This window comes from Drosophila serrata, unplaced genomic scaffold (assembly GCF_035046125.1).
Source record: "Drosophila serrata isolate PLE 108 unplaced genomic scaffold, ASM3504612v1 contig_110, whole genome shotgun sequence".
Lineage (NCBI taxonomy): Eukaryota > Metazoa > Arthropoda > Insecta > Diptera > Drosophilidae > Drosophila > Drosophila serrata.
Genome location: NW_028257008.1, coordinates 296140 through 319550, shown reverse-complemented (window position 1 = coordinate 319550; position 23411 = coordinate 296140). Strand labels below are relative to the sequence as shown.

The following is a 23411-nucleotide window of genomic DNA, read 5'->3' as shown; positions in this document are numbered from 1 at the left end:
GGAGGCATAACCATAGTAACTTCATAAAAATACCCAATATATCATATACTGTGTGTGTCTCTGGCTCTTAGGGCTCCCCGAAAAATACTCGTACAATAAATATTTACGGCTTTGGCAAAAGTACTAAAAATTGTTTATGGTGTCATTGTAATATTTTATGGGAACTTTCGCCCCTTTTGGGCCCCATCTCCAGCTATATCCTTGAACTATCCACCCCTGAGCCTTAGACCTATCCGCCATTTTGCCTAGGAAAATTTCATTTTATTTTCTTCCCCCCTCGGCCGACCCCATTGCTTTTGTTTATTTATTTCTTAGCGGCGGAGTTTTATTTGGTGGGAGCCGAGCAGGTCTCTTTTTATAATAAATTTGTCACAAAAATTGATTTATGTGCGATAAACGATAAAAGAAATGGAACTTCATATATTTACACAATATTAGTAAAAGGTTTTTCGAAGGGCTGGCGCCGGAGGGTGGCTTGGCCAAAAATTATGCCACGCCAGCTGATGTCATAAATTATGATTTTTATCATCGCAAATGGGTAAAATAAAAAATGCTGTAGAGAAATAAAACAGCGGCTAGGATAGGAGCTGAGGAAAAACTTAATTTACGCATGGCAAGCCTCGGGAAAAGGGTCTCTCCTCCTCCTCCTCCTCCTCCTCCTACAGTCCAGCCACGTCCTGCGATTGCAACCCCTAAGCAGGCGGGGAAAACTCTCAGAGTCCGGCTTCAATTTCAATTAGCAGGTTTAGCGTTCCCCCAACCAGATCCACTTCTGACCTGACCGCAAACTGGAGCTCCTTGTCGCCTGGGTTTAATCTCGGCCTTTTTGGGCCTTTTTATCAAATTAACAAAAGTGACTCGCACTCGCTCGCTCCTCTTGGCCCAAAAGATTGTTCATTTTAGCGAAAGTGCGATAAAACAAATAGTTACTGGCCACTGGCCACTCCCCTCCAGCTCCGACGACTGCCTCTGGGCCCGTAATGGGGCACAAACAAATTGCATCATGTGCGTGTAATCCTGGCGTGATCCCTTACAGCCACTTGGCCTAGGACGCGGCCGTAATTATTCATAATTTAATTAGGCTCAGTTTACATTCATTCCATTTCGCGGCCCTGCTTTTTATTATTTCTGGTTGTATATTTTAATTTTTTGTACGTGCATAAACTCATTTAATTATTTTCTTTTTCTGCTGGATAGAGATTTGGGTTGGGTTCGGCATAGGACTCTGGCTGGGGCTCCTGCTTTGACTCTGTCTCGAGTTACAAAATCTGCCTGGCGCTTTTATTGCACTTACAATGTATTATTACTCAGCGAATAAACCGAATTTACGACGAATTCTCCGCATTTTCCGCTTTTCCGCTGCTCCTCTGCTTCTCTGCTGTTTTTCCCCCAACTCATTTTCGCTGGCAGCGCGCTTCCATCTTGGCGAAGCCACCCCCGGAGAGTCGTTAAACGGACGACCATCCACCGTGAACCCAATGCCGGAGCGGCAGCGACGACGGTGGATGAAAATCTTGAGCTGTGAGCCCGGAAAAGCGCAAAATCTCGGCTGGCGGTGGTGCGAGGTGCGGGTTACTTAGCGGAGAGTCCGATGATGTACACACACATAAAATGGCGGCTTTGGTGGCGAGGAAAACCCCACCCAGGTGGCCAGAGAGTGGAGGAAAGCGGAGAGAGAGAAAAGCCACAGCGAAACCAGTTGGGAAAAGGCAGCGAAAGAAGACCCAAAAGATACATAGATACTCGCCCTAATGACGTTGCACTGACGGCACCTCCGATTCCAGCAAGCTCTCCTCTGAGCCATTTTCCCCCTCCCGGAACGGCTTCAATTATGCTGGCGATGGAGCGGCAACTGGGCGTGCCCCAGCTGGCTGGTGGCACGGCTTGGCGCAGAATAATAAATAAAGTTTAAATTCTCTGACATTTTAGCAAACATTTTCCGTGCCGACAGAAGCAAATATGTCATGGAAATGTCAAACTCATCAGCGGATTTGATTGGAAAACTGACAGCGTTGGTGTCGGAAAAGCATACCCGTAGCATCAGCAGCGGCACCATTGGCAGCAGCTGTCAGGAGTGACAGCGCCTCTTTTGGATGCACTGCACCCTACTGCGGCCTGTGGGTCAAAAGGAAAAGGTTAACAGCTAACGGCGGGGATAGAAGGCACCTCCATGGGGCACTGGGAAGTTGCAACGAGGCTTCACTGGAGGCATAATAAATAAATACCAATAATAGAGCTGTCAGACTCTAAGCACTGATTTAAAATGTGTTCTAATAAACGTTAACATTAAATAGATTTCTATGTATTATTAAACTATATTAAAATAATACTTTGATGTATTTGTATACTATAAACAATTAATTAAATGATGAGGCTCAAATATACTTAAGTCTACTTTATATTTCCTTTATCTATATCGCATTCATTCTGTACCTTAAATATAATCATTAGTTATTCTTTACTCTGTACATTTCTAACAATCTATAATATATAGTACCTTGGAAATAAGTTTGACTATTATTAAAAATAATGAGCAGTTTTGTATGAAAACTTTACAAAAAGGAATCAATAATAAATAAGTTACAGACAATGCTACGATACTGGAACGATTTAAACAGTATATTTATTGGGGACTGTCTTAAAACATCTTAATTAAAAGCTTAAGCAAAAATAGCCACAAAATATCCTTGATTGCCTTGAATATCCTTGCTTTAAGGCACTTTAAGGAGTTTACTTTAGTTTCCCTTTAAAACCTTGTTCCATAAACTTATATATATTAAATTCCAAGAAGGTTCCTTTGCGGCTTTAATTCCTAACACCTGACACTCCAACGCACTGCGCAATTACACTCTCCCTATAGACAGTTCAAGTTCTTTCTACCATTTTAAAGAGACCAAATCGTTTATTGGACTTTAAATTGAACTAGGCCCTAGACATTGTATCTTGGCAAAGAGGAGGAACTGGGGGGAGGAGGGTGGTGGAAAAAGGGGGTGTCGACCTACGTAAGTCACGCAATGTTGTCTGCCAATGCACGCGGTGCTATATGTATCCCCGTAGCCATGTAGGTATATCTCCGTATCCATGGGTATATGGAAACAGCTGAGCTTTCGGCCGGCGTGACAATGCGACGCCTTTGGGCAACACAACACGGCCACAACACCACATCGCTCCACAGCAACAAAAGCAACACCTACGTGGAGCAAGTGCATCGGCATAGCCGTAGCCATCGCCTGACTGATTGCATGTCCGCCTGCGACCCATTCATTGTCTGGTTTCTGAGCCGGCACACCGGCAACGAGGGGTTAAGGCGGCCTTAACTGGAGCAACGCACGAAAGTCATGTTACAATGTACGAAAAATTGGCCAAATGCCGCTGGAGCTCTAACCGCCTCACTATGTTTATAGGTTAAGAACTGAGCCTTGGCCTCCTCCTCTTTGCCCCGTCAAATTTAGAGCGAATGCCTGTAGGCAATTTTGATAATAGCATAAATGGCTCAGTGGAAAATGGAGCAGTGGGAACAGCAGGAGGAGCAGCCGCAGGACCAGCAGATTGATTGACCAAGTGACCTTGTCTTGGCCACTAATCGTTAGTTGACTGACTGACTGCTAAGCAGCAGGCCACCCGGCTCGAGTGTCCCATGCTCCAAAGACCACATCTCCGCCCAAAGATTCATGTTCATTCATAATACGCTTAACAGGTTGCCACAACTCTGCCGCTTCCCACGAACCTTGAGCAGAGAGAACCAGTTGCCAGGCCAAGTCCATTGAGTCAAAAGTAATGGCGACATGATTTGCCAGCAAATCTATTATATTATTGGCTCTGCACTGGGAAATATATAAACTATAAAGATTTTTATTAATTGAGATTGTTTAAAACCGGGTTTAAGAGCTATAACTTGCAGGGTATTATAGTTTTAGTCAGAAGCTCGAAAAGTTGTGAATATATAAATATATATATATATATATATATATATATATTCTTGATCAGCTTCAACAGGGGAATCATTCTAGCCATGTCCGGTCAAAAAATAAAACTGTAAACAATTTTTCGAAATTTGAAAAAAAGATAAGGGGTTACATCATTAAAATTTTCAAAAATCGGCAAAAATTTCAATTTTCTAAAACTTTATATTTAGTATGCTGATTTATTAACCTAATAAAAACTGACATGGAACCGGTTTCCGAATGGAAATTAAATCATTTTTTGGCTTAGTTATGAGATTTTTATATAATGAGTTTTCGAAGAAATTTCCATAAAATTATATCGATTCAAAGAATGCGACTATTTAAAGCTTTAGCCATAGCATAGAATTCTTCTTAATCATTTCCATTCCCATCCAACAATCCTAAATATTGAATTTAAATTGCTTAAAACTAAAGTGTTGAGTAGGTCAGTCTTTAATGAATCCTCTTTGAATCCCAAAAATAGTGCCCTAAAACTGGGTTTATTAATATTAAAATTAATGTTTTTTGCAGTGTCCGCTTTTAAAAGTATGTGGGAACCCATGTCGGCCAACGCAAATGCAAAATGCAAATGCTTTCCCATCTCGAGTTACCAAATCTTAAAGGCAGCTACCGCTCTTCTGGGGGATTCAAGCGAGCACTTGGCTTAACTTGGTTCTTGGGAACTCAATTTGCTTATGGGCCACATTTTACTGCCATTTTAATGGCATTAGCTCCACCGGCGGGGGGTTGAACAGTGGCTAGGTGGTGGTGGAAAGCTGCGTTTAGAGGGTAGCGTGTGGACTCCCACAAAAAAAAGAATAGAGAGCAAACAGAAAAGAATGCATAATAATCGTAAAAGCAGAAACTATCAATATCGAAAGAGAGATGTTGTGGGAGCGAGGGGTCATAACAACTAATGTTTCAGCAATTGTTCCAACCTCTTCGTTGGCACTTAATTACGCAACTCATCAATTAGGCAGACGTCGAAAGACAGGGACACCGCACAGCACTCCTCCTCAAAAGGGGCATTAAAAATGTAGAAATTGCGCGTCTTAACAATTATGGCCACTAGCCGGGAGGTGAGCCAAAAGGTGAGCTAGCCCTTGGCAATTATGGGCAGTCGCCCCCTGACAGATCCTACTACCACCCTTACTCCCCCCACTCCCACTTCCACTCCCACTCCCTGCGCATTCGGGGCCAAGACAATGGCCCATTAGCAGCGCGCTTTAATTATTTAGTTTGCGTCCAAAACCAAACCCAGAGATAGTGGAAAAGCACTCGGCAAAGCTCGAAAAAATGGCTGGGGGGTGAGAGGAAGAAAGAGAATTACTAAATCATCGGGGGGCGGTTGGGCGAAAGGGGCGTGGTTCCGCAAGGCTAGTACAGCTAAATGCAAAAGCGAAACTCTGAAACTCAGAAAACCCTGAAGCTCTGCTTTCTTTTTCCCGGGTATAGAGAACATTTTGCAGTTCGGTTCTCGTTCGTATTGTTTTCGGTTTTTCGGGGCGCACAAGTTTTTTTTGCGCAAGTCAGGGTCAAGCAACTGCAGATGGTCCTCTGAGTACAAGGAGTCCTCGGAAGGCACCCCCAAAAAAAAAATAGACATGTGTATCCAACTTTCCCAGCAGCATCCTCCTCCTGCTCCTGCCCCCAGGACATCTAATCAATTTTAATCGTCTTGAGTGCTTCCGCCCGGTAATCCATGAGCGACACACGTCGCGTATATGTATCGAAAATCGGAATCCATAGACCATTGATGGGCTCGGAGGGCAAACAAACACTAATTGTAAATTAAATGATCCCGATAATATCCGAAAACATCGGCGGGTACGGCACCCGCAATGGAAAACAAACGTTGACCCCGTGTGCGCCGTGTTTTGTGACAACCCCTGGGTGAGGGGTCGGGGAAAAGGGCCACTCACCGGGGCACACGCCGCAACGGTTCTGGTCCATTAACCCGTCGTCGTCGTTGTCCTGCGAGGTGCCGTGGTCCTGCAGACCTTTGGCAAAAGGAAACTAATGTTTATATTGACTTTTCACAATGCACAAAAGCGGCCAGAGGCACGTGGCCAGCGGCTGCTCCTTTGTGTTTGCTGTCGTCCTCTAAGCCAACAGTTTGCGAGTGCAATTAACGCTGAGCTCCGCTTGACCGCTAATTGTCAAAATATTTACTCGAGTTTGCTACCTTTTCTCAGCCAAAGTTCGATTTCTCTCAAGTCCCGTGGTGGCATTGGAATCGGATTGAAGCCTTAATTCTGCACTTAAGCTTAATTAAAGCTGTCATATCAACACACTCACCCCGCTCCAGGACTTTGCCAATTTTGTGACTCTAAATGCGAACGCGGAGGAGCAATTAAATATTTTCTTTATTTTCATTTTCAGTTTTTTTTTTTGTTTCTTGTTTTGTTTGGTCATTAAAAGAAACGCAAACGAAATGCCAACGAACCCGGGCGGACGAATCGTTAATCAAGCCATCAAGGCCCGAGAGTTTATTGCATTTGTTTTAATTAATTTAAATTATACAAATATCTTGACCCCTTGTAGTGTCCCGTCCCGCCGCAGCGTTCAGCAACCCCTCAGGTCAGCCCACACATCGGCTGTCCGGACTAGAATAAAGCACCCCTGAGAGAGGTAGATATGTACATATGTTAGGTCCTCCGGCTCCTGGCTCTACTCCCGACTGACTAAGCTGAAGACAATGCCAAATGCACTGCGGAAAATAAGGGTAACAAACCAAAATTTTCCCTCGGTATTTGTATACCCTTTCAAGGGTATTATAACTTTAGTCAGATGATTGTAACGAAAGAATCATTTCCGACCCTATAAATCATATATATTCTTGACCGGCATTAACAGGGGAATCATTCTAGCCATGTCCAGGGAAAAAATAAATTTTCGAAAGTTTTTCCATAATTTTTAAAAAAGATAAGGGGTTACATCATTAAAATTTGCAAAAATCTACAAAAAATTTCAATTTTTTAAAATTGTAAATTGAGTATGCAGATTTATTATTATTATAAAAACTAACATGGGAATGCTTTCCGATTTGAAGTTATTGAGTTTTTGACTTTGTTATAAAACTTTTAAACTTTGATATATCGGCAAAATTGTCATATGAAAACATAGTTAAGATAGATATTTTAAGCTTTGTTATGTCTGATTTTCAGGTCGATTAAATTATAAAACAGCAAACTGCAAGGATATATAAAACTTCGGCTTTTAAAGATAGGTTGCTTTCTTATTAAAATTCCTTTAAAAAAGAATTTCCCCTTATTTCTATTACAATTTCACAGTTTAGCAACATTTTTTCGACAGTTTTTTTTTTCGCCCCTAATTTTCTCTTCTGTATTTTTTTAGCCCTTCTCGACTCTGTGCTATGTTAGACCGCTCCCCAGTTCCTTTGCAGCTCGCTGCTTCCTTCCTGACTGTTCCTTAATCCGTCAACAGCACGTGCGTGTGTTTGTCTGTCCTGGCCAGCTCAACTCAGCCGCTGAGTTGTGGAACTGGCCAGGAGAGGAGAGGACCTCCTGGCGCGGCGTTGAAATTAGTTTTGAATCATTTATGAGTCATGTTTAGGGTCTGGTTCTGGGTCTGGGTCTGGGCCGCAGACTGAGCAACCAAACCCAGAATGGAGAGTTCCGTTGGACGCGGCATAATCGATTTAATAGGCCAAAATCGTTACGCGCCGTATGGCGAATGGTAAGGAGGAGGCCCAGGTGAGGTCCTGGTGAGACCCAGTTGAGGGTGACTCCAATGCCCACCCTGCGCGGACTATAGCTAACATAGAACTCACCTTGAAAATAACTTTTGGTTCTTAAATAACTAACGGACAGCCTTAGAATGCTCAGTCGATCCAGTTTGCTCAAGATGTTCTGCTCGAAGGGCAGCAGCGAGGCCAGGAGATCCAGCTCGGCGTTGAGGCGCTCCCGATGCCGCTTTGATGGATTGCTCTTTGTGACGCCATCCTTGGGCGGCGGCTTCAGGCTGCGGGGTTGAGGAGTAGAGAGAAGAAAACAGGAAAAATGAGTGAAAGGGAAATTAAAAACAATTTTCATGCATAAATGGAAAGTGGCTCCCTAAATAGAACGCCGAGCGTCGAGCAAAAGGCTCGGGCTCGACCGCGTCAGCTGGCAGCAAACGGCGGAGGCGGCATGAACTTGAAAAGGTCAAAAATTATTAATTGCACTTATCCGTTACCCGAAAGTGTGTAATAGCCCAGACCCTGGACAGACCGACCTTAAATCCTCCCCCCAGATGGTTGCGGCAACTCTCAAGGACTACGCTCATCCAATCTGGGGTAGTTTCCCTCGATTAGCCATGCCCACTTAATCCGCTGATTAGTCGATCGATAGGAAGTGTGTAAATTGCACCAGGGATCTACTATTATATGCCACTATATTCTTTTATTAATGACTGACAAAAGAGGCTTTTAAATTTTTAATCCAGATATCTAATCATACTTTTAATCGTATTTTTTAGTCAAACCCATATACTTATTTAAAGATTCAATACATTATACTAGTACTAAAATATGATCAACTTATGAAATACTAATTAATGCTAAAGTAAACCCTAATATTCCTAATGATAACTTTATTTCAAATACAACATAATTCAAAATCTAAATGATTACCTCAAAACCCACTCTTCTAGTCCCATATAATGATGTATAATGAAGCGTATTGGCACGTTTTAAATCCCTGTTCCGATTCCAGCAAGATAATCGGCCCCATTACGCGGACTCCACCTCTAACTAACAGTTTCCGTGAATCAAATCATAAACGGGAATATGCATGGATATATCCAGACACAAGTCAGAAGTCCGACCGCAATCTGGAGCCACTCCAATTAAATGTCATAAAATGTTCGAGGACCGACAACCGAACCCGACCTGGAGGAGCCGTCTGCAGTGCCATTGTAAATCCAAATGCTGAATGGATCGGGGTCGGGATCGGGATCGGGGTCGGGGGTCTCATAAATGCAAAATCCGTTTATGATGGGTATATGTATGTATGTGGAATGGAAATGGGATTAGCTCAAAAGCTTCGCCGCTAATCCATCATTATCCATGGCCATGAGCGGATAAGCAAGGTAGTTCTTTAAGATTTTCACCACGAGCTGATGCATTCTCCAGGGATCCACCCTTTGCCTCCCTATTGTGTTAGTTTTTTAATCATATTTCGTCTCATCATTTTCATTGACATTATTACAAAGCTAATTGCGGTAATTAAATATAATTATTGTTGTAATTTATGAGACGACCCCTTCCATGGCCAAAACCTTGCGTGGCATTGTTTTTGTCACTGTGTTTTTCAAATTTTTTAGTCGTTTGTTGTGTTTCTCTCGTTGGGGTTTTTGTGTGTCGCGTTTTATTTGGAAAAACCTTTTTGCTCGGCTGCACACACACGAGACGCGGAAAAAGGACGCGGACTGTTGCAGGATATTGTCGCGTTAAGTTAATTGGCCAACGGACCTCGTCCAATGGACTGTTTTTTCTTCCCTATTTCTGGTGGTGCAGGATCCTAGGTAATTGTGAGTGGCATGTCCGTTTGATGTCACAAAACTGGACAACATGTTGCCTCAAATTGTCGCCGGTTGCCGGACGTACGGATAATCCCCCAGTTGGTATCGGAGTGCTCCCAATCCCAGTTCCATTATCGTGCCACCAAGGCGTTGTCCGTTTGTCCAGCGGAATGCCAACTTCTCGCCCAGCTGCTAGGATAAAAGGATCACAGATAAGGATTCCCTCTGTTCCACAGACTACAAAGGATAAACAGTTGTCCTCGCAAATCGACGCTAAACGTGGGACAATCCATTCCTGCTCCACCTTCAAATCGGAGCAATCGAAAGAACTCATTTAATGAAATGAATAGCCAATTATGAAGAAATTTGAAAATGATCAGTGTCTGGGCCAAAAAAAAGAGAAGGTGGAAGAATAATGAAAAAAAGGATAAACGAACGGATCGCGGGATGATTATATTGATGAACGAAACCGTTAGACGCATCGGAATGCACCACAGGACGCCAGAGTCAAGGCTGCGAATTAGCTAAAGGAATCGACATAGAAATAATTTCGATCCAAAGCCAAATTGAGGCCCCTGCCAAATTGGGGGCAATGCGGTGTATTATTTTTTGTTTTGCCGCTGAAGTCCCCTCTGTCTCTCGCCTAAGTTGGCGGCATAAAATGTATAATTTTCTTATTATCTATAGCAGTCCAAGGAAACCAAATGGCAAGGGCAAAGCAGCAGGAGCAGGAGCAGCAGAAGGAGCAGGAGCTGGAGCAGTGGGAATAAAATGAATTCCATAAACAACTTTCCAAAAACTAAAAGAACTTTTGGCGACGAGGAGGAAAGGTGAAAGGTGCCTCAACCTTTTGTCTGGGGGCCATAAAAACGTCAAGAGAAATAGAGAAAAAAAAAAAAGCGAAAAGAGAGCGTGTGTACGTGTAGAGAGGAATCCTAGCCAACAAAGGATAACTGCAGGGAGTGTATGTGTGTGTTGGGCCACGCTCCTTGCGAAAGTTTCAGCCCCAAAAAGCCATTTTTATTCTCCTTCAGCGACGCCATCGTCTTCGTTCTCGTCGTCCTTTCTATACATTTTTCCCCATGTATTATTTTTCGCCATTTTCGTTGCTTTTCCAACTCCGCCGCCACCCCATTTCCCATTTCCCATACCCACTCCCCCCCATTCGGCATTCTTCTTCGCATTTCTTCTTTCCTTTTCCCATTATGAAATGAATTGCTTTTAAAGAAATTACAATGCGGACGACTTTTGGGATTGGGGCCTCGTCCGCCGGTCCGCCGGACCGCTGGAGGAATAGCTCTGGGAGTAGCTCTGGGATTGCGGCCAGGGGCGGAGTGAGTGTGTGTGAGTGTGTCTCGCGATTGGGTTGACACAAATTGCAAGGTCCAAGGCTGCAGTCTCGCCCAGCCCACGACAAAGCAAAGTCCTCAGATCCAGCGACTACGATATAAGCCCTAAATCCCGACGCACCACGCCCACCTTTTGTTGTCCGGGGCAATAAAGATAAGCCAGAGTAAAAGAAAATATAATTAAACCAAAGGGTGATAGAATAAGAATAGAATTAGCTGAAATCAGTTGATAATATAATGAGATATATTAAAGATATCTGAAATATCTAAGTTAAAAGAAACTTCTATGTTAATAAAAGGTGTCATGATTATGTCTTACTGTTTGCCGCGTGTAAATGAACAAGTACCAATCTTATTTTGCTAATGACAAACTAAACAATAAACTAAACTAAACTCTAAAAAGTTTACATGTTCTTATTAGTAAAATGACATATATTCCTCACCCTTTTGGAACTCAATATACAAAATTATAATTATACTAGATAGTGTTTACTAATTTTCTATCGATTTACTTAAGTCGACACTTGATAAAATCTCTTAAAACCTACTCCCTGGCAGCCACTATGATTTCTCATCATATTTGTAATAATACAAATAAATTGATTTACTTATCACGATTTGCAAATGATAAAAAATATCATAACAAAGAATATCCTTTTACTTCAATTTAGCTAAAACCAAACAGAAAATATTTTTAAATTCCCATTAAATGTTACTAAAAATAAACTATATTGACGTCATCATAACTAATCGAATATATATATTTTTGTGCATCACAGAGAAAGGATTTCAATTTGCTGAGAATTTTACAAGTTGACTGAAAAACTTTCCGTTCAAATGTATATTTGCCATTTGCAGGTGTCGATTGTTGCTTAATCCCCGGCAGTGAACCCTGTCCCGCTGCCTCTATGATGTGTTTATAAACAAATGACACGCAATCCTTTGGGGGGCACGTGAGTTCATGGCATCCAGCTCAGCTGTCTACGCCTTCAACTCCCTTTTGTTTTTTTTTCTGCCGGCTTGCATGCAAAGCATTACGCATACGCAGCGTGTTCAGGTGGCTCTTGTTGTTGTTGTTGTTGTTGATCATAGCACGCTCGATTTGGCGCCAAAATCGCAGCAAAGCACCGTTAGTAACACACACACACGCAGAGTAGAGCAGACCAGACACTCGTTCATTCATCAGTTGGCTCTTTTGACTTTGGCCTATGCGTGTTGGTCGAGAGCTGCGTGCCGCCATTGCAGCTGATAGGTGTGCGCCCCCCAGCCCCCCAGCCCCCTAAATACACCTGAGCACCTCCCCTCCACCAACCCCTCACACTAGCTCAACCCTTTTGGCATTCAGTGTTCGCCAAGTGGCGTGTCCAAAAAATAAAACTCTAAACAACACACAGCGGCGGGATTGTGGGTCATCATCGCTCACTTTTACTGCAACTAATTTGATTTTACATACTCCCCCGAAAGGCGGCCACTTGTTGATGCCGCACACCTGCGACCGACTACTGTGGCTACTGTGCAATGCAACACCCCTCTCATCTTGGTCTGAAAATGTCACATTTAATTGATTTTATATATATGAAAATGTCACAACACAACACCGCGTTAAGCGCCATTTAAGGAAGCTGTCAGTGGCGAACAACATGATGCTGCTGCTGCTCCTATGCTACCGTGTTGCTGCCTTTTTGGCCCAGCCACTTAGCAGGCCGCAAAGGGAGCCACCTAATCTATGGACCACTTAATGGATCTGCGCCAAATTCACGCATAAATTTGAGGCTCAGCATCCCAAAGCTGTTAAAATTAACGAGGAGCGCGAGAGGAGCAGGAGCAGGAGGTGCCTCACCTCACAGCGTGGCCAACTCATTAATTTTGTCAACCCGAAAGCGAGAAAAGTGAATCGCCAGGCAGTAGCTGAAACCAAAAGCGACTACAAAACGATCGCGCAACTCTGTCAAGATAACAAGTTGGCTAAAAAGAGGGCAGGACGAAGTGAATTCCAGTTGGAGGAGCTACAGACAGAAGTCAGATGCACAGGAAACAAAAATGGGGTTAATTCCAATTGCTTTTAAGCATCAGCTACAGAAACATCCGACATATTTCAATGGAATTATATATGTTATAATTTAAGATACTTGAGTCATCCTTAATATACTTCTTACATGAGGTATAAGAGCTGCCATTCTGCCATTGAGTTTAAAGAACATTCCACATAATACACATATGATTATAAATATTACTCATATATATGTTTTAATATACCTCAAAGATATCCCTTAAAAACCCTAATAACCTCAGCTATTATCCCGAATCAAATACAATTTCTTAGATCATAAGATCCCTTAATTTTTCACCGTGCATCGAGCGAGAAAAGCCTCTGAAGTGAGAATCTTTTGCAGAATCCCAGGTCCCAGGCTCTTGGGTTCATGGCCCGCGCTAATCGTCAGAGGGGCGAAACACTTCTTCTGAATGGACTGTGAACCGAATTAAGTTGTTAAACGCATTATTTGCATATTTCGAATGCGATGATGCCACATTATCCGAGTTCGAGTCCCATTGGGGATTCATTTGCATATTAATTGTACAAACAGAGGCTGCGGAATGTTCGCTCCGTCCGCTTAATGAAGTGATAAATGTTATCGATAACTTGAGAGGGACCGCCAATTGCAATCTCATTTGATCTATGGCCAGCAACGGCGACAGTTTTCCCATCGCCAAACTCCAGTTGGCTTTTCCCTGCATGCTTTATAATCTACGCTTTGCTTTTGGTATCCATAAGATACATTCTTGTAGTGTGGAGTACATAAAACTACGGTTATAATGGCCAATGAATGTGTGTCTGTTTTTAGTTTTACGATTACCCTTGTCAGGACCCCAACGATTACCTTGGCTTAATACTTTGGGCTAGATGTGTTCTATGAGGCGGCACAAAGTTCCGCACAAGAATAACGTCAACTGTGCCAGGACAGAGAACAACAATAACAACAACAAAAGCAACTTCAATAACAACAATAACAATAACAACAAAAATAACAACAACAACAACAGTCAGCAGGGGAAGTATAGGAACAAGAACAACTAAACTGTGGCAAAGGCAACTCATTTATTTTATCGATTAAACATTTTTGCGATTCGCGCAGCGGAATCTCTTTTGGTCTCTCACCGAAAGGAGCTCCACACAGTCGAGGGAAAAAAATGTATCTACCACTGACACACACACACACACACCCCCTAACCCACACACAGATACAACATACACACAGAACACACTCGGGGGCGACATCAAAGCGCCGGGCAAAGGCAACTTTGAAAACCTTTTGACAGCTGCGAACGCCAAAAAGGAAGGCGGAAAGGGATGGTGGAAGAGAGCAGGGGTTGGGCTGGAACTGGGTGTGGGTTTGGGGAAGAAGGGGAGGCAACCAGGGGCGGAGTTCCCAACCCCCTTGCCTTCTGTGGTGGGCGCGGCCTTTGGTTTAGTGGGGCGCGCGGGATTGGAGAAGTCCAAAAAAAAGCAAAAAAAAAAACAAAATAAAAATACGACCAACAACACAGTGGCTACTGTGCCGCTAATGATGCGCATTTGGCATTTTGGCATTTATCATTTATCATTTAGACGACCGGCATAATTATTAAATATTATATATACATACATATATTTGGAACTTCATATGCCGCTGGCATCCCAATCGAAATGAATAAGGGGAAAACACAAAACAAATTAATCGTACATCTTAATTAACAATATTAGTGGCTTTAAAGTGGACTGGCGACAAAAATAAAACTATTTTCTATAGAAAAAAGTGCCTAGTCATTAATGCTTAGTTAAAGTAAAGAATATAATAAACAAAAAGTGGAAAAATAAAAACCCTTAATGAGTATGAATTATAATTTAATGTATTAGATCAAAGGCTTCTTGTTACCTCAAGGTCTAGTCCTTAAAAAAGTATTAAAAATGTTGAAATAAATGACAACAAGTTGAACCTTTATTTATACCCCTTCAAAGGTATTATTATTTCAGTCAGACAAAAATTTTAATATTTTAAAACTTTATATTTGGTATTCAGATTTATAAATCTAATAAAAACTAACAAAGAAACGCTTTCCGAATTCAAATTAATTAATTAATTTTGATTGTTCGAAAAAATTGTCATATAAAAATTTTATTCAAAGAATGTGTTAAGTTTAGTTTTGATCGATTTCTGATATCACCCTATAATTCAATTGAAAACTGCAAGTGTATATAAACATCGGCTAACTAAACTTAGTATCCTTTCTTGTTTAACATCATTTCCTTATAGTATATTTTAAGTCTTTAAAGTTTTATCTACCCATAAATGTTGCTAGAAAGTGTAAATGAGTATTAATAGTGACAATTTGATTTATTGCAGCTCATAAGATCTTAACTAAGCTTCTAAATGTGCTATTAATTTTATTACCGTAATGCAAGCTGTGATTACATCAACTAATTCAACTATTTATTACATTATCAGAGAGAGAGAGAGAGAGTAATTATGCTGCTATTCACTTTAAATCATAAAATTAGCATACTATTCAAATGATTTGTACAGATACTGTTTACGAGATATGTGCCATTAGAAGTCCGTTTCAGTTGAGCTATCACACTCTTTTGTAAGCTCACTTTCAGAGTTAAACGAGTCCTTTTTGTTTTGGCCAGGATATCATGCAGGGAAAGGTTACCAAAAGTATCACCTGCCTGGTTTGTTACGACCACCACCTCTCCGACGACTGAAAAGTCCACCCCGCAATCCTGGCCAGCCCCTTGGCGCTCCACTTCAGCGCACACTCGACAAAAGCAGAAGGCAACAGTGCGTCCTGGTTCTTGGTCCTTCTCCTGGTGCTGGCAGTCCTATTTCTGCTGCTGGACTGGTGGTGGATTTTAATGGGACGCTTTGGGTTAACTCGAAATTCTTTTGTTTTGCTTTCGCTGACTAACCTGGGCTAGGCCCTCGGGGTTGGCCAAATGCAGGTGGTCAGCCCAAAGGAGTTTTCGGTGCATTATGGATTAGTGGTTGCTCCGTTTGCCCCCCCCTCCGGGTTCACTGACACTCACCCGATCCCGGAGAGGCAGTGATCCTGATCCGCTTGGCAGACAGAAAGCCCGACAAATCCGAACCCAATCGCTTGTAAGGCTCTAAGCGTTTCGACACCTCCCGACATGACTGATGCCAGGGCCCCGGCCTGGTCCCATAAATGGCAACAAAGTAGCAAAAAAAAAAATAAAAGCAGCAGCTGCCCCGGAATGAGACAGCGGCATTTAATGGCTGATATCGCCACCTCCTCGAGGGGCCCACTGCCGCCCAGTTTGGCATATGGAGCAGCACTATTTAGGCTTCGATACGCTGCATTACGCAATGGTGTTAATTACCAACACACGGACACACCAGCCTGCCAGGTGAGTGAGTGGGAGTGGGACAGGGAAACAGATATATACCCGCCAGGTACACACACACCGATAGATGGATGGATAATCGCCGGCAAGCAACTGAAGCGGACTGGCGGTGGAAAACGGTTAACCAAAGACGGTAGCAAAGTATTTAAAGCCATTTTCCATGGCGTCCCCAATAGAAAATCGTCCATGAAAAAGCTTAGATTTCAATGTATTCGCAGTTGCAAGATAGGGTAAAGCTTTAATGAATTTGAATTCTAGTTGTCTTCTTTGGCTCAGCAATCTTCTATTTGTAGAAGGAGCTTTAAACAATATTTCCTTAACGTCTAAAAAAGGATAACCGCTGGCATATGACATTCGCTTGGTATACTAGTATATCTTTCGATCTCCGACACCCCCTCTTCTGGGGTAATTAACTAAAAAAGAATAACCCGCTAGTCGCGATACTTTTAACCCCATATGAACTGGCTCCGATACCGCTGGCAAAGGGCTCAGGCTCAGACGCAGGCGCAGGCGCAACTAATGAGCAACCCACCACCATGGGCCATGTGGTGCCCTTAACTGACTCCCCCACCCAACAGGCCATCGCCCGCCGGCTGGTCAGCTCGTTTGACCAACATTAAATTGGGCTGCAACTCTGGAATTTATGTGAGCTGTGTGTGAAAGCGGTCCTGGCCATATGGTCGGCGGATAGGGAACCCGAAAGCCGGGTCCAGTCTCTGGCGGAGAAAACATATGGCACAGGGGGCTGCGGTTTTCCAAAGAGCGATCTCCTGGCATGTGGGACTACAACACTTTATATACACCGAAAGGTAATTCATCAAAAATTTTACAAAACTAATTTTGCACCAGAAAGAAGCAAGAGATTGAGGATAGGAGGGGTTGAGGCAGTTACAGGAAAGATAATTAACCGTATCCTGCTGAGAATAGATTCTTCTACTAATTGAAAATAAGGCTATGTAGGGAAAATGTGCAACTCCAAAATATTTCAAGCTTAAAGAGAGTTTCATTAGCTTTCTACATAATTTCTTTCCCCTTGTATTACCCTTTAAAAACTCTGTAATTACCTTCCTCCTCTCGAAAAAATTCTTCTACCTTCAACAACAAGTTTTGCAACTCAATCAAAGTACATAAAATACGAGCGCTTGAACTTTAAACCTTTTCACAAAGGCTTCGGCACCAACAACAGATACAATTGCAACTGCAACATGGCTAATTGCAATTGCAATAGCAAGGAACAACGACCAATGCAGCTTGAAAGGAGCATTGCAAAGGATACTAACTGCAGCAATCAATAACTTGGATACACCCGTGCACACAACAATAACAACAATTGCCACATAGAGAGCATAAACAACGAGCTGATAATCAATAAAGCAAAAGCAGGACTCATATATCCATAACAACCAACAAGTGGAACCCCAGCGGTGAGGGGCCAAGGCATTCTCCAGGATCTAAGGGAGCCAGGACGAACTTTGACTACTTGTGGTAATGGCCAACCACTCTCAGAAACGGATGCAATGCCTCTCAATTAAACCATGCACCGAAATCATTTGCATTTAGCAGGAAAAAGAAAAACGGAAGAACAGGAAAATACTACAAATTCCCAAATCCTGCAGATACTTGCATCAAGCTTAGGGAAATACAAACTAAATGTTTACAATATCAAATCATTCTAAAAATATAACAACAATTTACAAATTAGATAATTTATGTAAATTATAACATTTTAAAAATTAATTGTGCGGCAATAAACGCATAATCATTACGCTTAAACTATATCTCTTTATATGGTGCTTTAAACTATCTTATTTCCTGTTCTGTTCCTGTTCTGCATCCATTTTGATATCCATTATTATTTCATACCAACAACTTTTTAGTGCAGGAAATTCATGCCTTCAATTGAATAGATAAGTTCCTAATAAAATATTTGCACGCGAGGCGCAAAACTTGGCCAAATGTTATAAATAAATTGCATTGCCTGCCAATGCGTCGTATGCGTAATATTCGCAGTAGTGCCGAACGAGGAGCATAAAACAAAGGGCAGCTGCTCCCGGCCACTTATGAGCTCAATTAAAATGTTGTAAAAAACAGCAGAGCTGAGCTAGGTGGAAGCTCTTGAGAGCACATTTTGATCAGTTCATTAAAAAAATTAAAAAACAAAAAACTATGATCCGAGGGGTGCCGCAGAGCTCGGCACCCTTACCTAAAAAAAAAAGAGTGCGGCCTCGACCTGCCCCTCGGTTAATTGCAGGTGTGCATTGCAGCAGGGAGAGGCAAGGTGACAATTTTGCGTCAGTCGAGCGCGGCAGAGTTCGGTGTCAGCTCCGAGCCAGGCCCACAGTCAGGGTCCAAAACGGGGTGGCACTACGAAAGCCCCGGTCTCTTTTTTTTATTCTTTTGTTCATTTTGCCAACTGCAGTAAAGTGTAATTGTTTTTTTTTTCTTTTTAATTTTGTTTTTTTGTAATCAAGCTAGAAGGAACCGCGAATTATGCCACTGCCTGTCGATGGTGAAACGAATTAAGTGGAAGTTCTTAGTCAGCGGGTTTAATTGAAAGAGAATTTTTTATATTCTTATATACGTATTTTAAGACATATACGACCAAATATTATACGTTTTATATGGGAAAAATGAGTGGTGTTTGTGATAAGTGAATCTATAAATTGTTATACTGAACTCATTGATCGAATAAGCTTTATATAAGAATTTGCATAAGGCAATTTAAATCTTCAAGGAAACTATTTAGAAAAGAAGAACGTCTAAAAAGTTGCGACATGTAAACCTTGTACTTGAATTGAGATTTTAAGCTAATAACTTTATAATATCAAAAACACTCTAATATCGTCTAGAGTTGATATTATAATTTAGTAACTTCAAACACTATGAAAATCACATACCTGCACCAGTCTTGGCTAATAAAGTCAATAATTCAAACTGATTGTTTCCCCATTCGCATTCTCTATCTTGTTTTCTAAATCGATCCTCATTCCTCGCCTTAACACTGATAATGCATCGCTAATCGATTCAGTTTTTAGCTCCTGGTTTTCCTCACTCTTCAAGGCTTTCGATGATGCACTGCATCTGATCTGTGCGTCTCGATCGGAGAGCCTTGATTATGGGGGTCGCAAACATTAGCGCATGGAGCGCAACCAACTGAAGGTGGGGCGTGGCTGGAGCGGCATATTTACCAGAGTTGCTCGCGGTAATGCGTGTCTTCTTGTATATTTATATATTGAAAACATCATGCTTGGTGCTGTTGCAGCGGCTAAGTACACAAAATTATCAGAAATTATGTGCACCTTGGGTCAGGCAGATTCCGATCTCCCCCAGCGAACAGCCCGCGGGGAAAGCGGCCATCATCATCATCATGGTCATCATGGTCATCATGGCCATCATCATCATCTCCATCGAATGCGCGGCTACTGTAATTTCACGGTAACCTGCCACGGCATGCATAATGCAAATCAATTTGCGGCAAAAGGGCGACCAAAAGGGGATTCCCCCGGCCCGAGGGCCAAAGTCAAGAGAGTCAAGAGTCAATGGTGAAGGTGATTTGTCAACAAATACCCTGCGGATCATTAATAATCGAATCTTGGGGAATGGTTAAAAAGACCAGTAGCCGGCGGAGGAGGAGAGATTGATAGAGCCACGAGCGGCTCGTCAGCGGGTGGCGCCACAAGGTGGCAAGTGGGTAAGTGGCAAGTGCAGCCAATCGCAGCCACTCACGCGCATTGATTGAAATCTTTCAGTAATAACAGAGCCCCAAACCACGAGTCCTTAGCCATCCGCCTCCCGCTGTGCATTTGTATCTGCATCTCTGTATCTGTATCTGATTCGCTGCCTGTATCTGTATTTGTATCTTGGGATAGGGACTGGGACTGATACTTGGTACTCACCTTTTGCCGTTGCGTCGCCTTCGCTTGGTGGCGTAGACGGTGCCCAGCTGGCTCATTGCTAGGGCGGAGTTCGTTATGGTCGCCGTGGTGAATGATTTTTACTCTTATTATTTTTCGTATCAATTCTTTCGTTGTCTTCAGCCTCCCCCCTTTGCTTGTCTCTTGTCCAGCAGCTTGTTTTCCCTCCTTCTTGTTTCTTGTTTTTCTTTCTTCTTTTTTGTATTATTTTGTAATTGGTTTTTATTTATTGATTTGGCTTGCTCTGGGAAACACTCGCACACACGGACTCGCGCAGAGGCGCAGCCAGAAGCCGGGTGCGATCAGATCCGGAGAGAGATCCTGCTGCGGATTTCGGTTCGGTTTCGGTTCGCGTAAATTTCGTTTCTTTTTTGCCTTTTTGTATTTTATTTTTAATTATCATCACGCTTACATTTTGTTTGCTTTTTCATTTCTCGCGCTTCTTTTTTTGTATTGCACTGTAGTTTCAGTTGGATGGAGCTATATGAGGGGGAATCGATGGGAAACTCTGATTTAGCAATTGAAAAAGGCTGGGAATTGAATTATTTGAATTATTTGCAGCATTACGAATTGGGATCAAGATTTTCCCAATAAGGTATACGTTTCAAAGTGGCCTTTCAAAATTATTTCAGATTTGACCCAGATATAGACTAATTTATATTAAAATATTTAAGAAGGCTGTGTGGTTTATGTCACTTATTGATCTTATATCTAAATTATGAAACCCAAGCAATACAGGATATTAAAATTCATAAGTTTCTAACATTGAAGGAGTCATTTTCGACCCTATAAATCATATATATTCTTGATCAGAATATTCCGGAGATTCATTCTATCCATTTCCGGTCAAAAAATAAATGTTCATAATTTTTTCAATATTTCAAAAGAAGATAAGGGGCTACATCGCTAAAATTTTCACAAATCGACAAAAATTTGAATTAGCTAAAACTTTATATTTAGTATGCAGATTTATTGATCTAAAAAAAACTAACATAGAACCGCTTTCCGAATTGAAATTAACCCTTTGGCTTAGTTGTGAGTTGTTTTTTTTTTATCGAAATAGCATTATATCCGATTTGATTTTATGATTCAATTTTAAACTGCTTGGGCGTACAAAATTGGACTTCCGAAAGTTGGTTAGAATGTGATGTTTGTTAAAAAGCTCTAGATATTTTAAAATTCTTAAAATCCGCCGGCTTGAACGGATCTTTTTTTAATAGAAAATAGTATGTATTTCAGCAGTGTATTTTCTGGGAAGAATTAATAGAAACAAAATTAAATGATAAAATATAGTATATAATAAGAGATTATTATATATCCAATTGAAATAAATAGGTTTGTCAACTATTTGATTACAAGAGCTGTTCTGATTAGAATAATAAAACACTACAACGTAATTTAAAGAAGGTGTATTACATTTTTTCAATCTTGAAGTTTTCGAATCTTGATTGAATTCTATTTTTAATTATGAAATTGAAACATTTCTGTATTTCCTGTCAGTTGTGAATGTTAGTTTGAAAGCTACTTGAAAGTTGCAACAAATTCATTTGGCATTTCCCCCATGCTGAAAAATATCCTTTTTCAATTGCTTTTCAAATTGGCTTCATGTTGTTATTTTAATTCCGGCAGCGCCAATTTACTAAGTTTATTATTGTTTTGGTTCTCATTTTCTTTGGCAGCACTTTTGCTTTTTCACTTGCACTTTTTTGTGGAATTGTTGATGTTGTTGCTGTTATTATTGTTGTTGTTGTTAGTGGTGTTTGGGTGTTGTTGTTGTTGGTTGGGCTCTTGGGTTTATCAATGGGCGATGGCGATGACGACGCATGCAACGGAGGAAATCAAAATCGGCACGGAATAAAAAGCGCTAACGCAAGAACGGCACGCAAATCATTTGCGGCACGATCAACGCCAGCAGAGCCGGAGGCAGAGGAAGCGGCGGAGGCAGAGGCGCCATCATCAGAGGCTAGCTGTCAAAGTGACATTTTGTCAAGCACGCACACACACTCACACATACAGTGGCAGCGTGGGAGGTGCAAGGAACAAAGAGTCAGGAGCCAGGAGCTAGGAGCCAGGTGGGAAAGTGAATGACCGCCGGCAGTCTGCACTTGCACTTGTCTCCGCTCGCTTCCTTCCGGCGCCTTCGTCTTGCCGTTGTTGCGTGAGCTTGTCTAGAACTTGCAGCAGCAGCAGCACCGGCAGGTTGCAGGTACAGGGTATCGCGTGCTGCGTTTCGCTTTTGTTTCTCCGTCACTCTTTTCACTCGCACGCGCACACACACACTCGAGCACACACGCACCTTGGCGGGTATCTGGCGACGGCGAAACAACCGTTAGGGAGCAGCGGCCACGTTCAAAAATCGAAATCGAAAAACCAACTGAATGAAGTTGGCAGGCTGAAAACGTGAATCGACTGGAAACGGTCAGAAACGAGTGAATGAGCCAGCGAACAATGCCAAAATGAGCGGAACGCAGGCGTTTGAAACGAAACACTTGAGCTCCATCTCTCTCGCTTGCACTCTACCCTCCACGGGGTGGCTCAAGTTCTCCATCTCTTTTGCTCAGGCTCAGACTTAGGCTTATTCTCTGGCTCTCTTTCGGGCCATACTTTGCTGCGTTGCACCACGTAAACGTTATGGGATTGGGATTCCAATAGCAACTGAACGGCGCTCAGAGTGAAACGAGCGAAATGAAAACCAGTCCTGGAGGAACACTGCGGAATCGGAACACGGGCTCTGTGTGTGTTGTGGCCTGCTTTCCAGTCGTCCTGGCAACACGAACGATCGCGTGGTGGTGGGAGCGAGAGGGAGAGTTCCGTGTTCCAATGCCAAATGTTCCGACTCAGCTGCCGTCGTTGTGTGCGTGCCTGGAAGGAAACGACCAACCAAGGCAGCCATGGAAGCCGCTGTCTCGCTCTCACTCACTCATTGAGCTCGAGCCGGCATAGGGGGCGTATACTTGTTCTCACACGCTAGTGCCGACTCTTTTCTGTACACTACCCTTGCCAGACGAGATTTCGGCGATTCATCGCTCATCTCTTAATTAATTAGGCGGTAATTAAATGTTATCAGTGCCCGCTATCACTCAAAGGCATTGCATCTCCTCCCCCTCTCACTCGCTTTCGTTCTACGCTCTTTTGATTTAAACTCTTTTGAGCCGGGTTTTCATAGGTTTTCCCTTTTGGCTGGAATGCAAATTTTATTTGGTGTGACCAAAGCCATTAAGTCCATAAACATGAGCACTCACTTCGCGCTTATCGCGAATGATTTATTCACGTGTGC

At 42.3% G+C, this 23411-nt stretch overlaps 1 protein-coding gene across 2 annotated transcripts in view; it reads right to left on the bottom strand.

The window, feature by feature from the left end:
• The window catches only part of ss (aryl hydrocarbon receptor spineless), a 33656-nt gene extending 10865 nt beyond the window's left edge, over window positions 1–22791 (bottom strand). For both annotated transcript variants that reach the window (XM_020944099.2, XM_086841202.1), the window contains exons 1-3: window positions 22431–22791; window positions 20117–20614; window positions 7738–7928 (exon numbers count right to left, since the gene is read on the bottom strand). In XM_020944099.2, coding sequence (XP_020799758.2) covers window positions 7738–7928; window positions 20117–20172 — 247 coding nt within the window. In that variant the 5' untranslated portion in view covers window positions 20173–20614; window positions 22431–22791. The remainder of the gene's footprint in view (window positions 1–7737; window positions 7929–20116; window positions 20615–22430) is intronic.
• Between the last annotated feature and the right edge of the window lie 620 nt (window positions 22792–23411).